General features: G+C 31.3%; 2 protein-coding genes across 2 annotated transcripts; one reads left to right on the top strand and one right to left on the bottom strand.

Moving 5' to 3' along the window:
- Positions 1-4,232: 4,232 nt before the first annotated feature.
- LOC130446013 (activator of 90 kDa heat shock protein ATPase homolog 1) lies at positions 4,233-9,505 on the bottom strand. The gene is made up of 7 exons (XM_056781982.1): positions 9,368-9,505; positions 9,032-9,216; positions 8,766-8,981; positions 6,978-7,110; positions 6,703-6,878; positions 5,963-6,184; positions 4,233-5,805 (listed from the first exon to the last, which is right to left on the bottom strand). Exons 2-7 carry the CDS (start codon positions 9,173-9,175, stop codon positions 5,671-5,673), a joined length of 1,026 nt encoding a protein of 341 aa, XP_056637960.1. The 5' UTR covers positions 9,176-9,216; positions 9,368-9,505; the 3' UTR covers positions 4,233-5,670.
- Positions 9,506-10,160: 655 nt separating this feature from the next.
- LOC130444811 (uncharacterized) lies at positions 10,161-13,123 on the top strand. The gene is made up of 4 exons (XM_056780073.1): positions 10,161-10,602; positions 10,674-10,889; positions 10,948-11,159; positions 11,557-13,123. The coding sequence occupies exons 1-4, from the start codon at positions 10,444-10,446 to the stop codon at positions 11,651-11,653; spliced, it is 684 nt and encodes a 227-aa protein (XP_056636051.1). The 5' UTR covers positions 10,161-10,443; the 3' UTR covers positions 11,654-13,123.
- The last annotated feature ends 13,070 nt before the right edge of the window (positions 13,124-26,193 follow it).

The raw sequence follows: 26,193 nt of genomic DNA, 5'->3' as shown, positions 1-26,193 counted from the left end.
TCGGATAACCTTGTAAAGACCGACTCCCAATCAGAAGGCATAAATTAAAATAATTATATAAATACTACTAAATCCCAATAAAATAACCTAGCACTACTAAAAAACGTAACTAATTTTTAAAAGATACCTAAATTTATTTTAAAACAGCGTTATTAAATATGTAGCTCAGGCACTAATATTATATCATAAATTTTAATTAATTATATATAGTTTATATTTGTTCAAAAAGAATTCTGAAATGTGATAAATTGTCCATCCGTCAACGTTCCATAAAAAATACTAGAATCATATACCAGCTCCAGCGTTGCGTTGTGTAGAATCTCTTTTTGTTTTGCCTGGGATTATTATCTAAGTATACTGCTACTCCTTGTACGATGTATTGCCACTCCGATTGCTACTGGTCCACACTCTCCATCTGACACTTCCGTTAAACATCAGCGGTAGTGGCCTGTGATCTTAAAACCATACTTCGCGAAATGTCTCGTTTTAAACCTCTGCGGTCCCTTTCTAAGCTGTAGTCCTACTATAACTAGCAAACTGAACGTAATAACGTACATAAGCACCCTTATGTCGGTTAGTTATGTAGTTAGAATTGACTACACCGCTGCTCGCAACTTCACTTTCTTTAGAATTTTTAGTACCCATTTCGAATTGGAAAAAAGTCACTTAAGTTCACTTTTAACATTCATCTGAGAACTTTCCCGAACGCGCGTACACTACGAGCATCTCAAACGCGTCCTTAATATTGACCAAATTGGTGACTACCCTCAGCCGAACTCAATACGCGTGTAACGAGCCTTAATATCATATATGAAGAGCTTAGTAGATGTTATAAGACAAATAAGTGGATTCGAGATAATCAGCTTTAAAGTTTTTAACTTGCTCTTTTTCTCTACATAACACAATCCGCAGTTTTTTTGCATGTTGTAGTTTTATTATTCAAAATATTTGTGCCTTATTGACTTAGTTGTAACTTTTCAAATAAAAGAGAATTTTCAAAATTTATAGCACATGACATCTACTTTCACCTACATATTTCCAAGACATGAATACGTATTAGTTGAAAAACTTGTTATGTCCATGTTCAATATCAACATTAAACTAAATAATTTACATTTAAGGAATAGGAATAGATTTATTGAAATCAAACAAATACAGGGTGCGGCAGCATAACTTCCTTTTTTCAAAAGTTAATAAAACTTATTGTATGAATCAGAAAATTTTTATTCGTTTTTTATAATACAGGCACATACATAAAGTTTTGTTTTACTGAGTTTTGAAGATCAAATCAGTTAGGTGACGTCCCCCATTCTCCATACACTGAGTAAACCGATTTCTGGCGTTTGTCATGACTCTTGCCAGCATAGCAGGCGTTATGTTGGCAATTTCTTCCTGGATGTTCGTCTTCAAATCTTGTAGGGTCCTTGGACGGTTCACATACACACGGGATTTCAAAAAACCCCATAGGAAATAATCACAAGGGGTCAAATCGGGAGAGCGGGCTGGCCACTCCAAATCGCCCCTAATTGAGATAAGGCGCTCTGGGAAGTGTTCCCTCAAAACAGCCATCGATGTTCTTGAAGTGTGTGCCGTTGCTCCGTCTTGTTGGAACCAAGTGTCCCCTAAGTCCAACTCATCTAGCCGTGGGAAAAAAAATTCCTGTAACATGTTTACATACCGGTGCGAATTCACTGTCACTGTGACTTCATTTTCCTCAAAGAACCAGGGACCAATAATTCCACGTGAGTAAATTGCACACCACACTGTGACTTTAGGTGAATGCAAAGGCCGTTGATGCAATTGTCGAGGATTGGTATCAGCCCAGTAGCGCATGTTTTGTTTGTTTACGGATCCACACAAATGAAAATGGGCTTCATCACTAAAAAAAAACAATAGCGTCCTCAGGAACGACTTCCAGAAAAACCTGCACAATTGTCATCTTGTATGGATGAAAATGAAGATCATCATGAAGTATTCTCCTCACAGAACGATCGGAAAGTCCAAGGGCAGACGCATGTTTGCGCGCAGAACGCCGTGGTGATCGCAACACTGAAGTTCTAACTAACTCAATGTTCTCCGGTGATCTAATGGGCCGAGGGACTCCAGTTCTTCGTCTTGTCACACTTGCAGTTTGTCTGAACGTAGTGACCCACGTAACAATTGATTTCCGGTCCGGGACAGGGGCCAAGGGGGCTAAATTAAAGCGATTCCGAAAGGCGCGCTGGGTTGCGATCACAGAACATCCGCTCGAAAAGTAAACCTCAACGGCAAACGAACGCTCCTCACTGTTCCAACGCATGATGGCGACTGAACTGTGCCGGGACAAAACTTTATAGTCCCCCCTCTCGAACGAGACCACTAGCACTCCGTTACGACATCTACCGACTAAATGGCGAACTTTTTAAAAAAGGAAGTTATGCTGCCGCACCCTGTATAAGAAAAATATTTATTGAACAGATCTGTAAAAACATGACAAAAAAATTAATGCAAAATTATAATCATGGTAAGAGATTTTTTTCATTTTCCTTATTGATCACCGATTCGTAAAATATTTATATTCATTTTTGATGTAAGGAAGTTGCTGTTGTAAGTTTTGAATTTTTTCTGAAATCAAGCTAGCTCCGGTTTCAGTGGTCCTTTCCAGGTCAACTTCTTCAACTTGGACGGGTTTCGTCGCACAACGATTCTGTTTCAACAAGTTGACTTTCTTGAAAGGAGTATACGGATCATAGCAATCCTTGTATAGGTATGAGCCAAATTCTTCAACTCTTATCCATTTTACCTCATCTCTGAAAGCTACTTTTTCGGTGAGAATGTTCTTTTTTCGATTGATGAGCTTCGGTTTTTTCGGGAGGTCTTTAAAATTTCTGAAGTGAGAAGTCATATCAGTAACATGGTTATTTCTTCCACTGTTCTGTATAATATCTCGATATTGGTCCGGAAGGAATATGATCTCATGTTTCCTCAAATTTTTTTCGATTCTTCCAAAATCTCGATCACTATCAAGATAAGAATGACCCAATTTAATTTGTTTGCACTTACCGCTTGAGTTCCTGTTGTCACAAGAATCACTTTTCAATCTTTTAAGAGCTTCTCTAACCATACGTTTTCCTCTTGATTCTATTGTAGTTATTAAAACTATTTTCCGAATATTATTTTTTGAGAAAGAAACTATCAAAAAACACGTTACACATTAGAGAAGATATTTATAAACTACCTAGAGGTTACCCATGCAACTAAGACCTCATGTTCGTTAGTGGAAGAACATGTCATGATACTCAAGGTCGTAACTTTTAAAGTGGAAGAAGATGTCTTGTACCCATAGCATGTTCTTTCATTACCAACTTGGCATCGACCTGTGCACATAACAACTTCATCCACTGAAAATAGCTTTAGTGGAAGGGTTAGCGAAAAGGGGAAACATGCTATGTTTAAAGGAGAGAATAACATGTTCATCCACTAAGCTCTTCATATATTTCGATATTTTCGTGTATAGTGGCCCTTAACTTCAAACAAAATACGTTTAATAACTCGCAAAGTGTGTATGGTCCTTAATATTGAATAAAATATATATTTCGTTAATCGTGTGTAACGGTCATTAATATTGAAATATATTTCAATTAATTTTTGCTGGGCTGTTAACTGTTAATTATCAAACACTGATTAACTCGTGTAAACTGTCCCTAATTTAATTACAACTCATAATTCAGCATCGTAATGAAGTTTAATGTTAAAGTAATGGCAAATCTCAAATTATGTAAGTGGTCCTAATAAAGACGCGGTTAAATATCCGTCGATCGCCGGCAACATGTGTGTCGACCTTTAGTATTGAATTTCCAAATTTTATTATACATATCATTTTTTATTTTAAAAGAAATTTAATGCATTAAACTGTTGTTATATATGAAATATTCAGGTTTATAATTATTTACTAATATACAGGTATATGTAAAATTATCCTATTATTTATTTTTTATTTTTATCATGTTAAATTGTGTATCAGTCTTTTGATTATTGAATTGATGTTGTATTTGTTTTTGTGGAATAAAAATGATTTTATCAAGACTATTCGTTTCTAAAGGTCAACTTTCCTTCAATTATAAACTTGAAATTTATTATAGTCCAGGAAAATTAGTTTAATTTCAGTATAATAAAACGTCGGGGATTCTTTCGAAAAATTTGGACTTGTTTAACTGAAATGGGTTGAAATAAGGGTAAAATCGAAAAAAATATTTCAACTTATATTTTATTTAGATAAAAATAAACACAAAAATCAGCGATAAAAAACATCGTAGTTATAAGGAGTAGTAGCTAAATAGGCATTTGAATAAATTATTTCCGCAGTGGTACAAAAAGAACGAAAATTCGAAAAATTAAAAATTGATCTGATTACAAAATGTATGTCTACAAAAGTTAAGGTGATTATAGTGCAGTGACAATTTTTCAAATGCTCAGATTAATTTAGAAGACATAAAACGAGATAGAAAAATACATATAATCATATTGTCAGAAAGTTAATGCCCAAATTATATCAAATTTAAAATAAAAAGTTTGATAAATTCAAAATTTCTCTATCAAAAATTGAAAATTATGAAGAAAAACTACAAAAATGACCATTAAGTGGAAAATTTACAAAAAATATTTTATCACCATAGAAAATTTTAAGTTGAATAAAGTTTTTCCCAAATTTATGGAGATAATCTACAAGAGTCGACCTAAAGCGCAAAATTTTTTGTTGTCATAGAAAATTGAAACTTGAATCCAGTTTTCCGCATATTTTCTCATAAAATATGGAAAATTATACGTGAAAACTGAAGAAAAACTACAAGAATCGCCCTAAAGTGGGAAATTACCGCATCATTTAGAACTTTTTACCCAGCGTTTCCCAAATTTTCTCATAAAATATGGAAAATCATATGTGAAAACTAAAAAAAAATACAAGAATCGCCCTAATGTGAAAAATTTCCACAATATTTTGTTACCATACGAAATTAAGTCTCAAATGTGGTCTTTTCTAAATTTCTCCATTAAAAATTATGAAGAAAACTAAAAAAATGGCCATTAAGTGAAAAATTCTCATAAATATTTTGTCACCTTGAAAAATGCAAGTCGAATCAAGTTTTCCCCAAATAATTTTGAAAATTGAAACTTTTATTCCAATTTATTCCACAAAACTATGAAAATTATAAAGAAAAACTACAAGAATCACCATAAAATTCTTCATAATATGTTGTCACCATTAAAATTGAACTTCTAATAAAGTTTTTCTCAAATTTGTCCACAAAACATTAAAAACTATAAAGAAAAACTACTATAATCGATCTAAAGTGGAAAATTTCCACCATATTTGGTCACCTTGAAAAAACTACCGTAAAATCTGAATGAAAAATCAAAAAATTCGTCCAAATATAAATTTTTCGCAAAATATATTGACACCGAAAATCAAACCAAAACTTTCGAGACATACATTATTCATAGACTACACAGTGTTTGAGAAAAACAAACAGAACAAACTAGAATTTTTCCAACAAGTCCCCCGTAACATATTATTCAAAAAACTTCCACAAAAATCAGTTAAATTTCACATCAAAACACGTTCCGTTCATTTTTCACTTCGCCACTTAGTATATAACTCAACACACTAAACCATTTTTTTTATTGTGCACTAATTTACGTAAAAAACGCACCGAAACCGAACGCCTGTTTCATACCGTCCCAATAGTACCTCTGCCAATTATCCTTGGTGACGCTCAATTCACCTGTTGGAACGCCTACTTGTTCCAATGTTATTTCTGTATGGTCACTCTGTAACAAAAAAAAATATGCATCCTCATTCGTCCAAAATTTGGTCATAAACTAGTTTTAGATCCTCAATTGTCCAAAATTTAGTCACAGTGGCTGTATATTTGTTTTTTTTTTGTTAAAATTGTTGGTGCACCCTGTAATTTTTTATAATATTCACCTTTTGGTCTATCGTAATGGTAACAGTGGAAAAATGTCCGCTGGCCCATTGTTTATACCTCCAAGATTGTACTATTTTCTTACACGGTATCAATTCTTCGAATTTTCCGACGATATTTCCGCCAAATAATTCGAATTTTCCACCTTTGACCGGTTCTAATTTTACGCTACCCCTCGTAAAAGCTGTCACCATTTCTATTCTAGTCATGGCGTCATAAAATTCCTGAAAATAAACTTAATTATGCCATAAATCGAAAAGGGGGGCTCGAATCTTGATTCGATTATTTTTAATTTAGAACAGATTGATAAAAATTACTAGAAATATATCGAATAAAGTAATAGAAATATTAAGAAAAAGGTAACACATAGAAATGATTGTTTTTTTAATTATCTAGAAATTTGAAAAATATTTCCAATTTTAGAGAAAAATGAGATGTTGAAAAGAAGAAAAATATTAAATTTGAAAAAATTGATGTTTTATTTAAAAAAAAATATCCAGAAATTAAATTCAGAAGAGTATATTCAATTTTAATTGAAAATTTATGTGAAAATTGAAAGAAAAATAAAATTTGAAAAATCTGAGATCAGAAGGAAAAATTTCAACATAAAATCAATATTAAATTGTATTCGAAAATTGGTAAAATTAAAATTACAGTCCTAAATGAATTAATAACGTTCAAATGTATGAATAAATTAATTTTTAATATACCATAAAATTAAATATTGAAAAAATAAAAATACCTGAGCAGTACATTGAAACTTCTGAGTTTGTTTAAACGACGTAGTGTCAATTTTCAATCCTATTTGTTTGTTGACGTCATTCGTCATTGGTTCCATATTAATTTTTTTATTAAATCCGCTCGTTAATGTCGTTACTGTTTCTACTTTTTCCGATCCCTTTTTGGGAAGAATCATACCTACATAAAATTAAAATCAATGCTATTTTCATAAAAACCAATAATATAATTATCAAGACTAGAGACTACGATAAATTAAAAAAATAATAAAAAACCCACCTTTGGAAAATTCTTCCTTCAAACCAGAGATGTATTTTGAAAGCTGATTTCGAATTATTTGTTTGCCATATTTAATCATAATCTCCTTCAATTTAAACCCTTCTTCATCCTCATCAGTTACACTAATTTGTATCTGAAATTTAAATTACTCAATATACAAATAAAACTATTGACATTTTCACCTATATATAACATAAAGGTCGCAACTTCCATATTTTTACCAATTTTTAAAAACTAATTTTTAAAATATATAAAAAAGTCCAAGAAGTTGATAGAATCTATACTTGTCTACACTTGGCAAAGAAGTTATAAACGATCATTTTCAAAAAATTGGGTTTATAACTTTTAAAATCGTAAAACCACATGAAATATTCAAATGAGATATCCATATTATTTTTCATGAACCCCTCATAGAAAAAACAAAGATTTGAAAAAAACTCGGGATTTTCTTGATCCCAAACAAACGAGGTGACCACAATAATATAAATTCACCATTAAAATAGAGGTTATGGTCATTTATTTCAATTTCAAAATAAAAAAAAAATGTATTCTAAAGGGAAAAATTCTAAGCTATGAATTTCACGAGTGATTAATGGAGTGTTTACAACACAATTTTCAAAGAAAGACACATAAAAACGAATCAACAGATTAATTTTTCATCACTATAACATGCTTTGATCGTACCTCTAATTGAAAACCACATTTCAAATTCATTTATATCTCTAACTAATGTGAAATTAATAAATCCAGAATACATATCAAACTATTATTGTACTTTCTTCTAAAAAACTCTTTTCTATGTGAAAATATGAATCTGGGATCAATTAATTTGATCCCAGATAAACTGTTATAGTTTTTAGTATTTTGGTACCATTTTTTTTAATTTCTTGTATTCTCTTCATATTGCAAACACCAAAGAATTCATACACAATGCATTTCTACCACCAAATTTAACTAAAGTTACAGTTCATGACTTTTTTCACCAATTGAACCATCATAAGAATTTTTGCTGATAATACGGTGATACTAGCAACCCATGAATAACCAGCCATAGCATCCAACGTCCTTCAAAGAAAATTACATAACAGACAAAGCTAAATAAGTGAAGAACCAAAATTAACTTCCAGTTTCATTCAATAACACACAAATTCCACAAGTTTCCAATAAATATTGCATCTAAAAACAACAAAAACCTGAAGTTTGGATTAAATATGATAATAATTGCCCCCTGGTATGTATCAAACCAAACTCTTCATGGAAATTTAAAAATTCCCTATATACAAGAAGTTAAGTACAAAACACTGCAACAGACTAGAGCTGCAAATAAATCCCTTACTCTGTTCACTCTTTGAGCCCCAACGGGACAGAACACTTAGAAGAAACTGGTCCCCTAATCTGAAAGATGGTTGAAGAGGTCCTACCACTGGAGATGACCTTAACACGCCAATAGACTCACAGTTTTTATCGCTAATAAAACAAAATTATGAGAAAAACATTGTTTTTGTTAATTATTCTCTTATTTATGATAATAAAATGATAGTTAATTTCCTTCTCACTCCATTTTCCTGTTTCATTGGTTTATTATATTTCTCATCTTCATTTATCAATCATAAAAATTGTAATAAGAAATTTTATCCAACTTTGTAGTGAATTGTGAATAAAATCCAATAGACCCAAAAAATTTTGAATTGTAGTAAAATCATAAAAACAAGAAAATTTAGTAATTTAAACGAAAATTATAGTGAAATTGACCACTTTTCTATAAAAAAATAGTGAAGAAAGACTTACATCTAAATCAGACACATCATTTTCTTCCGATAAATTGGGTATTTTAATTTTTCCTTTAAATTGTCTATCGGATCCATTCGTAAGTTTTCCGGACCAATTAAGAACTAAATTCCATTCATAAAAAAATATGAGTTTCCCCTTTCGGTTATTAGCAGATGCTTCACCATCTAACCTATCTACTCCTTTGATAAATAAATCAGCTTCACTACTATCAACCTGAAATTAATATAATTAGCTGAAATTATGAATAACTTTAATAATATTACCTTTATTTCTTTAAATAACTCTTTGATACGATCCTGAGACCAAGGCCCAGCGTTTTTTTCCGTCCAATGCCAATTGTTAACGTTAGTGGCATCAGGTCTCTCTTCAACAATCCATCTGGGATCTCCTTCGCCCCATTTAGCCATTTTTATTGTAAAAATTAATCAAGAAATCACAGATAAAATAACTGGAAATGAGTAAATTATATATAATACTGTTATGTCAAAAAACATGTGAGAAATTTATATGTAATTGAATTTGGTTATGTTATTATTAAACGGCATCCACAATTTAACATACTTAAAAAAATAAATTAAATGTTAATATCTTGTACTTACTATCTCAGTTATTCGATCAAATTAACACTTGGTGTTAAGATTTGAACTCTAGAAAATTTACTCTGGAGAATTCTAGAATTTTACAACTTCCCAATAGGTTTCAAGTCAAATTGACGTATAAATTCGAATCCATCAGATACTTCCCCTGAAGAAACCTGTAATTTTTCAAGTTTAATTAATTCGATTACAGATAGCAGCAGTAATACAACTAAATATTTCAAGAAAATTAATTGTATCTCAATCCATATATGCCCAAAATTATTTTATTTATATTTATTAAAAAATATTTAATAGAAGGAGAAACCACAACTACATATTTAAACAGTATATCGATTACATTATATTATTCTTATTTGCTTTATTTTTGTTAAAAGTTCCATATTCTAATATATTAACGTAGAATTGTCAAACCATTTCATAATATGAAACCCTAAATTATTAATAACAATATTTAATATTATTATCAATAATAATGTTTTGATTATTGATCGTAAATGTAGGCAATTCATTAAACACGTTTAAGTATAAATAGTTGCCTGTTTCAAAAATTAAATATTTCACCTGCCAGGTTGAAATATATCAATAGTTCTTTGAAACTTGTATTTATAATCATAATTTGTTTAAACAAATGTAATTTATCAATTATTTATCATCAAAAATATTTAGTAGTAGCTGTATAACCCAGTGAGAGAAGTTTTACTTTGTAACTTACTGTCAAACAATAATTAACCCGCCAAATTCAATTATGAAAATTCATAATGAACAATTAAACTACAAATATAATAATTTAAATAGTTTATATTAATTCGACCTTCTATTATAATTTTTACATTTTTATACACACGTTTCCGAATGTTGTTACATCATATTAAATTATTCTAAAAATTCGTAATTCCAAAATTGATCTCATTAGCCTTCAAACTGTCAAAAGCAGATGGGTTTTAATTCAGAGATAGATAAGTGAATAAATGACTAGATAGATAAGATAAAAATAAACAAAATTATTGAAGTAAAGTGGGGTGATAGAGGATAGATCAATTTGTTGTTATAGTTTTTAATTATTAATCGAAAAGAAAATGTCCGAAATTCAAACAAAGCCAGTGGACGAGAAAGATTTTCAGGATTTAAAAAATCGTATGAAATTAATAGCAGAAGCCGATCCTACGCAATATCACAATGATTTTTCGTTAAAACGATACCTGCGAGCTTTTAAAACTGCTGACGATGCTTTTAAGGTAAGATAATTTTGTTAACATATTGTTACATTACAATTTATTTAGTTGTTAAGTATGTGTGTTTCACTTAGGCTATTTTAAAAACGAACAAATGGAGAAAAGAATATGGAGTAGAAAATCTAACTGTGGATTCTCCAGAAGTGACAACAAATTTAGAAACGAATAAAGCGAGGGTGTTAAGACACAGGGATATGATCGGTCGGCCTGTGATTTATATTCCCGCAAAGAATCATAATGCCACTAATAGAGATATTGATGAATTAACGAAATTTATTGTATATTGTTTGGTATGTAAAAATAGGGTTAAGTTTTATTTTGGTATTATTTTTATATGTTTTTCTGTAGGAGGATGCTTGTAAAAAATGTTTTGAAGAAGTAGTAGATAATTTGTGTATAGTATTCGACCTCAAAGATTTCGGTGTTGGTTGTATGGACTACCAATTAATCAAAAATATGATTTGGTTGCTCAGTCGACATTACCCCGAACGGCTGGGAGTTTGTTTGATCATAAATTCTTCATCTTTATTCTCCAGTTGTTGGGCTGTGATCAAAGGATGGTAAGTTCGAATATTTCACTAAAAAATAATATAAATTTTTTTGATTTTTTTTGTGTTGTTTTTTCCATTTTCCACAAAAAAACAGTGAATATGTCTGTTTCAAACCAAGTTTTCAAGTGAAAACTGTAGAATCTGGTGGACGGTTAACCAAATTTAGTATAAAATTTTGGGTGGAATATGATATTCTAGCAAAAAACTTTTTATTATTTGTTTTTTGTGCTTCCGTTTTATCTAGTGATGTTGTTCTATAAATTTTCCAGATGCTACTACAAGATAAAATACAGTGTCGTCCACAAATGTGCCTGTTATACTCCTTCTGAGTAATCCGGGGTACAAATTATGATTTTTTTCTCTTGCAGATAACGGTTCCTAAAGTATTTTTTCTGTTTTTTTTCAGGTTAGACGAAAACACCACCAGCAAAGTGACTTTTGTCAATTCGGAAGAAGAATTGTGCAAATATCTAATACCTGACATATTACCTACAGATATATAAATTTACAGTTCCTAGTATTAATTTATAACATATCCACCTCCTCTATTTAAGTCCCAACACAATTTTTTACTTAAAAATTTTTTTATAGTTTAATTCAAAATTTTTGGACAGAATCAATAATAAGTGTGTTTTTTCACCCCTAGGATATCCATCTATGGTTATTTCCATCCCCTTTACGTTCTCTTTTCTAACTACAGATCCGGTTTAGTCTCCTGTGTCTTTTCTAATTATTATACGAAGTGCGGATGTAAACTAGTCTTCTTCAGATTCGATTCTTGTTTGTTGTAAATCGTCTGGTCCGAAATCTGGATAATAAGGTTGATGGGATGTTCTAATCTCTCTAATTTACAACATTGTGCCATAACTGAATTAGGTTCCATTTTTGTATTTTATTTGATACGATTTTTTCAAGATCTTTTGTAGGAAGAATTTATTCCTATCGATGTATAGGGTCGTGGTACCACGGGAGAAAAAAACGTATTGAATATCTATCGAAAATTTCCTTTTTACTTTTTCTATTTATAATCATATTTTTTTTTCAATTATTCTGTTTTATACAACTTTTTTTACCTATTGAATGGCCATTTTCATCAATAAAAGGCCAACCCATTTAGAATTTCCTCAACTTTGGGGAAAAATAGATTTGGAATTTTCATATGTTTTCCTACTGTTGGCTTCAGTTTTCTTTAGTTCCAAGAAAAAATGGGTTTGGCAATACATCAAATACGAAATGCTTTTTCATATTAGATTATCGAATTAAAACTTTGTGGAGCCATAAATATGAATAGTTTTTCTATAGAATTAATCAAATTTCTCCATCTTCTAGAAAAATTAAACTCGGCAACATTGTAATACTTCTTGATATATATCATTTCAACAAATTTTCTCAATTCTGGGAAAACTAAGTCTGGCAACAACGATTTCTCTTCGGCATGTAATCAAAAGTCTTCAGATTTTTTTTTGGACCATTTTTTTTACCTTCGAAGAAAACTGTGTTTGGCAACACCACAAATCCTATATTCTTCCGTATTATTCGTCAACTCTACGGAAAAATAGATTTGGTTTGGCAATGTAGTTGTGTTTTTCTAGTGTAGTTATCAAATTTTCTCACTTATGGGAAAATATTTCGCCTTGCAATTCCGCAACACTGTTTTCGTTCGCTATACATTAAGTTTTCAAATTGAAAAAAAATTTTAAATTCAAATCTCTACAAAATAGAATTTTAGTTGTAAATCTGATTCAGAAGATAATAATTTCGTTACCAAAACGTTGATCTTGTGTAGTATTGGAAGAAGTTTCATTTTAACTTTAAATAAATTGGAAAATTTTTTGAAAATGGTCTTAATTATAAATTTTATATCAAGTTTGTTATTTATAGTACTCGTTAAAATATACGAGGACTATTTAAAAAGTAACATACGTTATGTAATAAAAAGTAAATAAAATTGAAAAAAAATATTTTGCAAAAAATTCTTATTTTATTTTCCACTTAACATCACTTACAGTTTTCCAATTGTTGAGAACAATTGGTGGTTTCCAAATCGTGGTTATACGAGGGATGATTCTAAACTTTAAGAAATCAAGAATGATATAATTTGGAAAGGAACAATCCCGAATGACTAATGTGATAGACAAATTTATTTAAAATTTTTTCCTCATCCTTAAGAGCAGGAAACTTATCATACTTACACCGTAGAGTAGGTTGCCGATTTACATGAATATCTAAATAATTATAATGCACTTGAATAATTATTCTAATATATACTAGTTATCGGTATTGAAATAATGACTTAAGCATATTGACAATTTCGAAAATGATTAAAGGTAGAAAATTTTAGTTTTGCCATCAAAAAAAAAAAAGAAAAATCAACTTAAAAACGAAATTAAAAAGAATATAGAAATAAAAATTGAATTTTGATGTGAGAATATTCGTAAAGCTATCAGTTCCCTCGAGAAAAAATCATTAAGCGAGGAAAAGTGGAGAAAAGTCATGAAAATTAAATTTTCACGAAAACCATTGCTCAAACTCAAAAACTGATGCGATTTTCGGAAACTCCATGAGAAAATACATCATATCACGCGTTTTTCTCGAAACTTCCCTATTTATGATGTGATTAGATAGCTGTTTAAAAAAATATCAAATTTGAATATAAATTTTCAGTTTCACCCTTAAGGAGAGGCAACCGGTGTCGCTCGGTAGGCAGCGATAAAATCGTGAAATCGTAGAATAAGTAAAAGTATTGAGGTTTCATATCTAAAAATCGGTGTTTCATTTTATCTTGTCAGTCCTATAACGGGTTGCGGATATGACAGGCGCTACAAAATACGTGCGTCCTCTTTACCAGAATGTTCGAACCACGTTTTAAATTCCAATCAGTTCTCACTGTATAGTAGAGTAGAGAGGAAAGTTTGAGTCTTCTCTGGCAGATGGCGGTGGGTGCATCAAGAGAAAAAAATTGAATTTTCACGAAAACCATTGCTCAAACTCAAAAACTGATGTGTTTTTCGGAATCTCCATGACAAAATATATGATACACCGTCGTCCAATTGAGGTGGTTACTTCAGAAAACATCAAAAAAGTTCACAAATTAGTTATATCTAATCGTAAATTGAAATTGGGTGAGATAGCTGAGGTTGTAAGAGTAATAGAAGGCAGTGTGATCACAATTATAGATGAACAGAAAACATTTTCCAAAGTAGGTGCCGCGTTTCCTCAAAGTCGATCAAAAACAACGTGCTGATGATTCAGAACAGTGTTTGTTCATGTTTGCATATAATTAATCTGATTTTTTGCGTTGATAAGTGACAATAAATGAAACATGGATCCATAATTTCACTCCGGAATCAAAATAATCATTATCTGTGTGGACTGCCGCCGGTGAACCACGTCCGAAGCATCCAAAGGCACAGCAGTCAGTTTTGAAGCTTATATTTTGGGACGCCCATGGAATATTGTTCATCTACTAACTCCAAGAGCGAGAGACAATCGATAGCGAATACTATATTGAGCTGTTGGATCGCTTTAATGCAAAAAATCAAGTAAAAACACCCTCATAGTTCGAAGAAACAAATCAGTGCTTCACCAAGACAATACACCGATCCGGTGTACGGTTTTTGAGCACTCACGCTGTCGCTCGGGTGTGTTTTGCTTTTTCTCTTGAAGTTTCCCAAACACGAGAAGTTGACGACTCCAGAAATTGCGACCTACTTGATCTTGATGTGTGTTTGAGAGAAGGGTTCGTTGAGTTCTTTGTAGTTTGGATTCATGTGTAGGAGGATGTGTAACTCTGAAAGTTATAGTTGTGGATGGTAAAGTAATGTGCACTGCAATAGAATGAAGACAAAAAAAATAAAGAGAAAGACATAGTAAAAAGTCTTACAAGAAATGACGAAAAATGATTGCAAGGTTTAACACGTTTGGGTACCCGCTCACTCAGTAAATCCATCAATAAGACCAGAAGCCATCTTAGTATAGCCAAACGTATTGGTATAACATCTCTTAGCACACTGTTCACAAAGCAAGTTCTGTGGAGATAATTGGAAGCTCCTGGTATGAGATAAGCTAATGCACACACACATATATAGACCTTCCGTCTCTTTGACAGGCCCTTTAACCGAACACGCTCATCTAAGACCTCATATTCCCACTATAGACCACGGTCCAGTATTCACAAGTGCGAGTGCAAACATCTCTGCAAGCCTCATACTTTCCCTAATAACGTTGAACCCAAAGTGCTTGATTAACTTCTTAATTGACCTTTGGTAGCTTCACAGAATGCTCTATTCACCTCAATGCTATTAAGGGTGCATTCCATTGAGTACTCACGACAACGATATTTCCCTTTTGAATTAGTCCAGAGCGTTATGATCGAAAACCCAAGCGAAATGGCTGACGAGGCTTTTTGAGCTTTGAGATAAGAGGTTATGTAATAATTCGTAAGTTATTGAAGTAAATTGAGTTTCGAAAATTCCTCTAATTATTTCATGACAAGGCTTAGTGGAAAGCACCTCTAAAAAAACGTATTTCGTTTATTATTATCAGCTGATTTTGACATTTAGTCGACGTGGTATTAAAATGGCCAACGTTTCTCATCACATAACCTCAATTTCTTCGAAATTCTGACCAATTTTTACATCAAATTCGGGTTCTGGGCGAAATATTTCTTTTTACAACAAAACTACGTCGACCATTGTAATATAATACAGTCTAAATGAAGGTACCAACGATATTAATTTCGGGTATTTACCTGAAGCAAACGAAAAGATCACAGACCGACACCGCCAAATTTGTTTGTTAATTGAGTTGTTTTTGCATATTTATGTTGTATTCTGTATAACCTATCATTGACGCATACCTGATATTGGGACATCTATAATTAACATTAAAAAAAATATTCGAATATAGAAAACTCACGAATGTATCTTCAACTGAAGATAGGTTATAAAAAAGACAGTAATAGGTAAGTACGTGGTTTTCTATAAGAACATTTGGACAAAGAAAAAGTTCTCCTCGATATTGGGAGGTATATTAAAGTAAATATTAAAATCACCCCGAATTATCCTAGTTTCTATTTTTGTTGTTTTTTTTGTATATATGTTTGTTTCAATTGATATTTCCGTTAATTTAGTTGCCCACCCCTAGTGCAACTCAATTTATAGTACCAAATATGAATAATTGAGTAAATTAAACAAAAAAAAGTGTTTTGACAGGCCTTTAGAATCAGAAATGCATTCCATTCACATGGTGGAAACTGCAATCTATCCTTCAAAACCTATATTTTGTAATGCCGCTAACAAGGGCTACCAAAAACCCATAGCAATTCCATTCGAAAACATATTATTATAAAAGTGTTTTAAATATCATTTTACTTTTATAACGAACAAAAAAAATGGTCGACGAAATTATACACCCGGTGGTGAGCGCTTATTTACTTGACCATAAAAAGACCTAAATTATATTTTATACGGTTGAAAATGTCTCTTAACTACCATCATCAATCATTATTTTTAGATTACTCCGGTTCTTAAAGGGTACTTCAAAAGAATAGACTTTTATTTGTGTTACAACTTAATGTAACTTATAACGAATGGTACAACAAGAGGGTGGTTTCCTTTCTAATCAATAACCTGGTATTACAATTTTTAAAAACCGAATCGTGATAGATAGTTTTATATTTTAGTTTTCTTACTGATTACTAACCACCAAACGAGGAAATATAAATAATATAAAAACGAAAAGAAAAGTTGAGGAAAATAGTGCTTGAAAATCAAGTAACGATTTTGATTAAACTAGATTCTTATTAAAAACTCGAGTAGTTGAAGTGCATCATCATTTCTGTTAATTAAACGTAGATTTATGAATATGATGTTGTAAATCCCCAACAATCTAGTAAATTGCGCTCTAAAAATGAGCCCCAATGGCGTACAATTCGATTAAAAATAAAAAAATCATCGTTTTCATCAACTACCGTGGAGTAGTTTACAATAACTTTGTTCCAGAAGGTCAATAAGTTCGTTTTGAGGCCTCTACGTGAAGCAATTAGTTGTAAATGACTAGATTTGTGGGTAATCCCTGGAATTTTCACCACGATACGTCAACAAATTCTAGCACGAGGATCTTTTACCAGTACCGCGATATCCTAAGGAATGTGTAACGAAGTTTTCTTCTATTAGACTGGCAAACATCATGTTAAGAACGACGAATAGTTAAGGAAGTGTCTTCTAAAATATCTTTCTCCATTAAATGTTTTTAATAACAATTTTCCAATTATTTGTCTGTCTAGAATTCCTCACCACACATTTATATACCAACGATTTTGATGCTGGATCTTCTGCATCCAACTGGGATTCGTTTTGGACCATTACTATAAAAAAGTCACATTTGTTCATAAAATTCAAGAGCGTCCTGTATAATATTTAGTTTCTGTTGTTTTTTACCTACGAGGATCGTCCCAGAAGTACTTGGAAGAAGAAGAAGTTGCTGAAACTAAAGTTTACTTTGAAGCAAAAAAGAAAAATCCTTCTACAAGTACGGCTTGGATAAGTTAGAGAAGCGTTGGAATGATTGTAATTAGCCCCAATGACGTACATTTCGATTGAAAATCATCGTTTTTATCAATTACATTGGAAAAGTTTATAATAACTTTATTCCAGAGGGTAAATAAGTTCGTTTTGAGACTTCTACGTGAAGCAATTAGTCGTAATTGACTAGATTTGTGGGTAATCATCTTGGGAAAAGAGTTTTCTTCGTTGGTATCTCTGGTACCATCCTCGTAATTAAAAAACTTAATGTCTTTTGCACATAATTCATTAAATAGTGCGTATTTCAGCCCAGATTTAACTCGCTTTGATTTTTTCTGTTTTCGAGGCCAGAAATTAGATTTTTCTCGAAAGGAAAGTATTCTAAAGGCAAGAAAATATTTGTATTGAAATGATGTTTTTTTTTCTCTGTTATTTCGAGTCAAATTTGATGACACGGTATATAAAAAGTCAAAATTTATAGTTTTTATTCCGTAGTAAATTTTGTTGTCGATTCATGTGCGGTTATGGAGATTAAACAAGGACGAAAATCCTTATGGGTGGTCCAAACTATTATAAAAATTCCAGTCCTTTGACAAAAATGGCGATTTAACAATCCGCCATTTCCTCATCTAACCAATCATGTCTAAATAACCAATTGAATTATAAATATGAATATAGATGAACTGATCATGTAATTTACACCATACCAATAGCTGTCGATATAAAAACAATTATTAAGCAGTGAACAAAAAAATATCAGAAATTCTTCGTGTGGGGACTGAAAAGTAGTTTCAAAGAGACGGCATCAAGTCTGGCCCAGTCTCTACTTAGTATTTGTGTAGTTGCCGCGTGTAAAATAAGTATAATATTAATAAAAACGTATTGAGCGTAGGTGGCTGTTTCCTAATTTAAGTTCATTTTGTTTGCTCACGCGGCATAGAATCAGAGCCTGCTCTTTCGGATATTTCGTACTTAACTTGTGCTTAGTGTGCTATGCACTTGACAAGTGCAAGTGATAGTGATTTGATACTTTTGCTCAATCTGATCAACCTGCTGCGGAATAAAGCTTGTTGAGATTTGCCATGTAGTTGGAGATTCCTGCTGTACACTGAATAAGGTAAATCATTTCATCATTTTATAAAATAGAAAAAATCAAATTCCTACTACGAAGTCCACGTTTTTAGTCCAAAGTTCAACGAAATTCTTGATCTTATTTAGATTATTTGTACAATAGTTTCGTAAAGTATAAAAAAAGTAATTTTACACGATACGAGGGAGGATACAAAAATTACTGGAATTATAATTGGAATTATAGTTAATTTCAAATTTTTTACGTACCAACGTTTGTCTCATAACTAATTTTCATTTCCGAAGTCTCAAAATATTTATCCCCAATTAAAAACCCCTAAAATCCTCACTATTACTAAGAATTCTCCCTAAAAAATTAATTATTCATAAAATACATAATTAAATATTTTTAAATAAATAACAAACAAACAAAATATAAGTAATTTCATTAAGCAACATCATTTTTTTTATTCTTTTTTAATAAATTATCGAAAACTACTTCATATTATGATTTTTTTTAATAATATATATTTTGTTAAATAATTTTGGTTGATGGTTGTGATGTGGTGCACGATCCACCATTCCGTTGCAGTGTGGATGGAACCATAATCATATTTTGTAACATTTCAATCGATATTCTATAGCGCAATAAAAATACTCTCCCAAAAAAAATATCCTACATTCCACATTTCCCCCCCTTAATTTGAGGGTAAAACCCCTGTCCAATGTTTATAAAAAAATCATAGAAAAGGAAGTAAGCCTGGGCTGTCGCACTACATTTTCAACATCTCCTTTTGGATTCAAAATTTCGCCATGGATCTGAATAATTAATAATCTATCTGTGAAAGGTCTGGCCTAACTGCTGGATGTAGTAATAGTTCTATACCATCAAGTTCTTTTATCTTATTCCGTTTAATTTACGCAGTATGTAAAAGAACCTGCTTTCGATTAACAACAAGACTTTTCAGTAGTTATAAACCAGATTTCGAAAGCTTGTTGCTTGGAAACAGTTTTTTGACCATCTATTGGGTAAAATTTTTTTGCTAAGCATGAAAAAAAATACAGATCAAAAACAATTTATTTATTTAAAGAACAATTAGAAAAGTTAGATGAAGATCCAGACGTTTTAGTTTCTATACCTGATGGAGATGTATTTTCAAAACACATGCTGTTAATAATTTATCGAAAATCAAGTTGGCATTATTGTGACCCGTAATTTTCATTAGCTTTTCCTCTTGTATACCATTTTTGGCCAATCGATTAACCACTGTCGATCTATTGGAGTGATTAGTGATTTTTTTCCTTGGTATTCAAGGTAATAAATTCTGTAGACGACTTTGTTCAATTTTGAATCGGATTTCTTCGTTTTTTTTTTTAAATTTCACTTTCAGTTCACATTCTTGAGCCCCCTTGGCAAGTTTTGCTGAAGACCAGACCGGACCAGACTATAGGTATAGCGAAATAAATGAGCGCGAGAGAGACAGTTCGCCAAATCATTGTATGCGTGACGTCACAGGAGATACCGCCATTGTTAATACACGTACGACAATTTGATTGGTGCTACCATTTTTATTCCAATAGTCCGCCATTGGTCTATTTCATTTTTTTCTAATAAAAATGGTAGTTCATAAGAGGAATCGAACCTGCGATATGCGCGATCGAAATTGACTATTTCGATCGATTGTAGCGTTAAAATTTGATATAGAATTAATCGTGAAGTAGGTATATAGTAAACTCGATTTGTTACAAAACCATCCTGCTAAACATGCGAAAGCTTCATCCAAATTTCAGTCTACAAATTCTAACAAATTTTTATTATAGTGAACAATACTTAGCAACTATTGTAATTATAGTTGATTTCCAGTGCAACTACACCAATAAGTCGTATGACTGACACACAGATTGTCAAATTCATATGACTTTTATGAAGTACCAACTGTCAATAGGCTATGTGTCAAATGTCATGACATTTCGATTAATCAGAAGAAAGTGACAGCCACTTAAGTGAAGCTCGTTATTTTCAAATCATTTGACCATGAGATAGCTTTTTTCAAAGCTGTTAGTTTTCTGTAAAATTAGGGGAGATGAATTTAGCTGCTTTTAAATCCATGCTTCTAATACTTGTATATTCTATAAATTTTTATCTGGAATAATCGAGTTGAGTGCTAATTATCATGACAAAAATTTTGAGAACCGCTGTTTAATGTACGTAATTGGAATCCGATTTGTAGAAACTCAATATATATTTTCAAATATAATATAAACATTAAATGAAATATTGATTCATTGTATAATGAGAATATGATAGTCGGTTTCTTTGATTTACAATTTTCAAATGACTGGTATTTCCTGAGGACTAAATTATTGTGGATAATACACACAAAACCACAATTTGCGTGAATATAAAAAAATTATTGAAATTAATGTAAATTTGAGATGAATATATACAAAATGTACCAATCTCACGACAAAATTCGATATACAGGGTGTCCTACACAAATAATCCAAAATACGACGATCGAGGGTAATTTACCTATATACAGGATGTTCCAGGACTTGATGCAAAAAAATCAGCAGTAGATGACGTGAAAATAACCCTGTAATATAAAGCAAAAATCCTCATAGGACCCCTAGTTTCTGAGTTATAAGCCTTTGAAGTTGCGAAATCAGAACTTAGATTTAAGTAAATCTCTGTAATACGAAAAAAACGGTTCGAATATCCGCTCACCCTGTAGGCATAAATTAAAATTATCCAATTTTTTTTCTTTAACGTATAGTAAAGTACCGGGTGAGCAAATATGAACGACCAACGGACATTTTTGAGGACATAGAATTTTGAAAATGATTTCCACGTGTTTCACCAGTTAAATTTCCTTATAAATTTTATTCCGTGGGCCGTTCTCAGTTACCCAAAGTGTGTATTTCACGTTCTTTAGACCCTCTTCCAGAATGCGTTTTTTGTAGGATTTTTTTGGATCGTGTTAACGAATGTTTTAGAAAAAATTTTTTTTGTAAAGCCGTCGAATAAAAACTTTGTTTTATGTATATCGCTCGACCCTGAAACAAATATTTAATAGCGTACGATTTTTTTTAGAATCCAATTCGATCTTTTAAATTTTCAACAGTACGTTACATAAAATCTGCAACAATGTTTTCATAAACGATATTAGAACATCTGGTTTCGTTTAGTATCATTATGGATTTTTTTATTTCGATAAATAAACAAAGTTGAGAGGAAAAGAAAAACAAACACTTGAAAAATCGGAAAATACGAGTACGTGTTTTAGTTAAGTGCGCATTTTCTTTGATTGCATTTTGTATGCAGCGGGTATAAGCTATAGGTAATTGTTGATTAAAATGTGAGATGAATGTAAATATTTTATTGGCGCCTCATATTATGTTTGCCAAATGGGTTTTGTTTACTAACAAGACGTCCATTTTCTGTTTAAAATCAAGTTAAATAATGTATAATAATTATTATTAAATATTTTCGCGTATTTACTAGGATTGTCCCAGAAGTACCTGGCCTAACTTAGAGATGGCGCTAGATGCTTGAAAAATACCACTGTACAAAATAGAATTCAAGTTTGAAGACGCCATGTTGTTGAATATTTATTTCACAGCCATCAATAGTGAACGTTTCCATTGGTCATCATTATGTAATAAAATACTTTTATATGAAAGGGCCTCAAGGGCTCAACCAATATGAAATCTGAACTCCATCAAAAAGATCTTATCACTAAAGACACAAAATCCTCAATGGTGTGTTGAAACTTCGCAGTAAGGAATTGGAGTTGTCCCCCAAAGATCCTATTGTGGATGTACAATTTATAAAGCAAATATTACATATGAAGTAATGGTTTGGGGTACTAGAACTAGTCTGAAACTAGGTGATTCTAAATCTTCCACATAGTACTGTAAAGCGTGGCAGAAAAAACATCACTTAGAATGTCCAGACCGTTCCTAAACAATAACCAAACATGGGACATTCTTCAGGATAATGCATCAAAAAATGTACCTCAATACTAAGCTGTAGAAGTCAATGGGATTATAACACCATACAAGAAATGCCATTAAACGATATACGGATCTAAAACAGAAGGCAGAACAGAACCAAACACTATGAAAATCTCGGCAACACACCAAGCAATTTTCAAGCTAAAATCTATGCAAATGAAAGAGCTTTAAGCTCAAATGTCATAAAATTCTTTGGAAGATTTAACGAGTTAGACAAGGAAAATAAAGTTACCCTAAAATGGATTCCGGGACATACTGGAACTCGCTAGAGCGGAAGTAGACAAGCCCTTCATGGACCCTGAACCTATGGTATCAGCTACAGATCTATGGAAGAAGCATTGGAAATGAAAATAGATAGCAGCAAAATCAATTATGTTTACTCATGATCTATGTAATATACAAGAAATTATAGCTTGTTGAGGGTTGATTAGTGTTTTCAAACGTTAAAATTGCAGGATGGAATTTGAATTTGGCCAATTCTGTGAATCTTCTTTTAATTATGGGTAATGAGTAGATTCAATATTAAAATATTATCAATCTGCGCCTGTTTCTTATTGGTGGATTCAAACTAGTAGTTTTCAATTATTTCAAATAGTCTGTCTTCTACAGAGGAACAATTTGATTGTAAAGGGGGGCAATTCGTAAGTGGATTCGACACGAAATTAACCCTTTTGCTGTGGGTCATTCAATTACAATGCTAGGTTGTTAATTGGAATGGAATTCGTATGACGAGACCAAAATATCAACTGGGTTCTTAGCGTCGTAAAATTAACCTCTCTACAGCAGACGGACGGCTTGGGTGTACCCCCGGACGCTGTCAATTGTTGCATCTGAATCAAAGAACTTAAATTTATTAAGAAGATAAGCTGAGGCGACTCGTGGTAGCAAAAAAAGAGGCACCACCCGATTCAGAAATTAAGCAAGTGGCGATGTAAGTAAAGATCAGTCTTAATAGTCCTCCGGGGGGTCTGTAGTCTAACGCGGGGGGTCTGTTTTACTATAAGATAGCATTTGATATTGCTAACAGATTCTAGTTATATCGTGAGAAATATGAATTTATTTTTTATATTCTGCACGTCCTCCACTGCAATACGTATTAATTTATGTTTTTTTAATTAATATTATTATTTTTAGCGGAACTAAAGATGTAAAGGAAGATTCTTCTTTTAGTTAAAATATTTATCAAATTTATATCGTATTTGATATTTTGATTTTAGTTATGACATTGTTGTGGTTTTATGTCTTTTCTCATTATTACCAATTATCAAATATTAAAAAAAAACTAATAAAGATACCTAACCTCTTTCGTCTTCTTTTTTACATTGTGTTGAACATAGAGAAACAAAAAGCATAGAGCAAATGACTAATTATATACTTATAATATGACATTTCCTAGAATCTTTCATTTCAGTTTAATATTGAACATTGTGTTATGTTACTTAGATTTTTAGAAAGGGTTGGGTGGGGTATGACACAAAAAAGGTTGGTAAATATTGATTTAAATAAAATATTTTAATTAATTCATTTCTTTTATAGTCTTTAACTAATTTCTTCTCCATACTTGTATATAGTTTCTTTCTATTAAAATAGATTTTCTGGAATATTTTTCGGTAGCATGCTGTAGAAAGAACAGAGACAATTATAAAATTTGAACCATTTATTATCATATACAATTATATTACTTGAAAAAAAATATGATTTTCTTTTTTTCTGAATCGATAAATTTTTATACAGCCCTCGTACTATATTTACATTGATATATTGTGAGTTATTATTTTATGGAACTTATGTAGTGTTTCACAAAGGGAAAATGTATACGAGAAATTAAAAAAAAAAAAAGAAAATAATATAAAGAATCTAATTGAGATCGTAGACGATTATTTATTAAAAAATCTGAGTCATACGATTCAATACACAGCGATTTTTAATTTCTAAATAAATGTTAATAAAAATAAATATCCACCTGCTTTATTTCTAAACTAAATAACATTCCGAAATCTACAATTAGTTTTTGAATCACCGCAGGAAATTCGAACTGATATCTACCTACATCATTTTTTTTATTTCCTAACCAAAATTCTTTATATAAACTGAAAATTTCGTGGGATTAGTATAACAGAAAAAAATTACAAGTTATATTTCCAAACTGGAAAGAACCGTTTTTTAGGCTGGAGCTTTCCTTTCTTCTTCTTTTAGCCACTTTTTTTCTTTTTTCCACCTGGAGGGTATACAGGATGTTGAAATCGCTGATGTGGATTGGCTATCGGTCTAGGATCAGTGTCCATGTTTCTATAACGTTAGTTTTTTTTTGGAAACATTGTAAAATACTAAAAAAAATGTCTCACGAACCGCCTCTGGATTAAGATGGATTTGAAGTGTCCAAAATGTTTGTTGTTATATCAACTTTCATTTTATTGTAAAAAAATTATATAAACAATTCTTCTTCTTTTTCTATATTTTTTTTTGATAATTTTTGACGTTAATTTCTGAGGAAATAAAATAAAAGTTTTTCAGCAATTAAACATAGAAGTTTGTTTTTCAAAATGTAATAGTGAAATTAATTTCTTTGTAACAATTTTTTTGATTATTCATCACCCAATTTTCCGTTATGTATATATTATTAAAACAAATTATATCGGACACTAAAAATATCAAATTTCCGAGAAAACTTATTGTATATTAGCAAAGAGTACATAAATTTCCCTTAATAATATAAATATTTGCTGGAGGTCATCCGTAGAGTTTATTTAATTTTCTAAAAATAAATTTTTTAGTAAAGTAGATAAACAGGACTTGTCAAACAAACTTCAATTACCACATTAGTAAAATTTGAGAATTGAGAAGATATTAGCACAGGCCGTACATCTGGAAATCTTCATTTAGATATACAAGGTGTGTATCGTCTGGCGGCCAACTTTATAACCTAAAATTAATCCAATTAAGAATGTTTGGAAATCGAACGTTATCTGCTAAATCAAATATAAACCGACAAATCAACAAATCCGAAGGAAAATCTTTATGAGTTATATTCCTTTCAAAATAATGATAATTTTCAAACATTGAAATTATACGAGGGCGGTTTGGTATAAAACTAACCTTGCAATTAAGAAATTAACTATAAAAAAATAATTAATCGAAAGTTATTTTCAACTATTGCTCTTAAGTATTGATATAATGGACAATATATGATATTCCAAACGTGAGATATACCGGGTGAGCAACTAAGAATGGTCGTATTTGAAAATATGTAATTAAAAAAGCATTTTTTTTCAAAATTTACCCAAATAAGTGGCACTTCATATACAATAATCGAATTCTATCACAAATTTTGCGCATTTTCCATCTTACGGCTTTTAGTCTATGTTCTCAAATAATAGGTAGGGGAAAGTGGGAAATTGAAAGTTCGGTTCAGCGAAACCGATTTTTTATAAACT

This window comes from Diorhabda sublineata, chromosome 6, assembly GCF_026230105.1.
Source record: "Diorhabda sublineata isolate icDioSubl1.1 chromosome 6, icDioSubl1.1, whole genome shotgun sequence".
In the NCBI taxonomy this organism is placed as follows: Eukaryota; Metazoa; Arthropoda; class Insecta; order Coleoptera; family Chrysomelidae; genus Diorhabda; species Diorhabda sublineata.
This window is presented reverse-complemented; position numbering and strand designations above follow the sequence as displayed.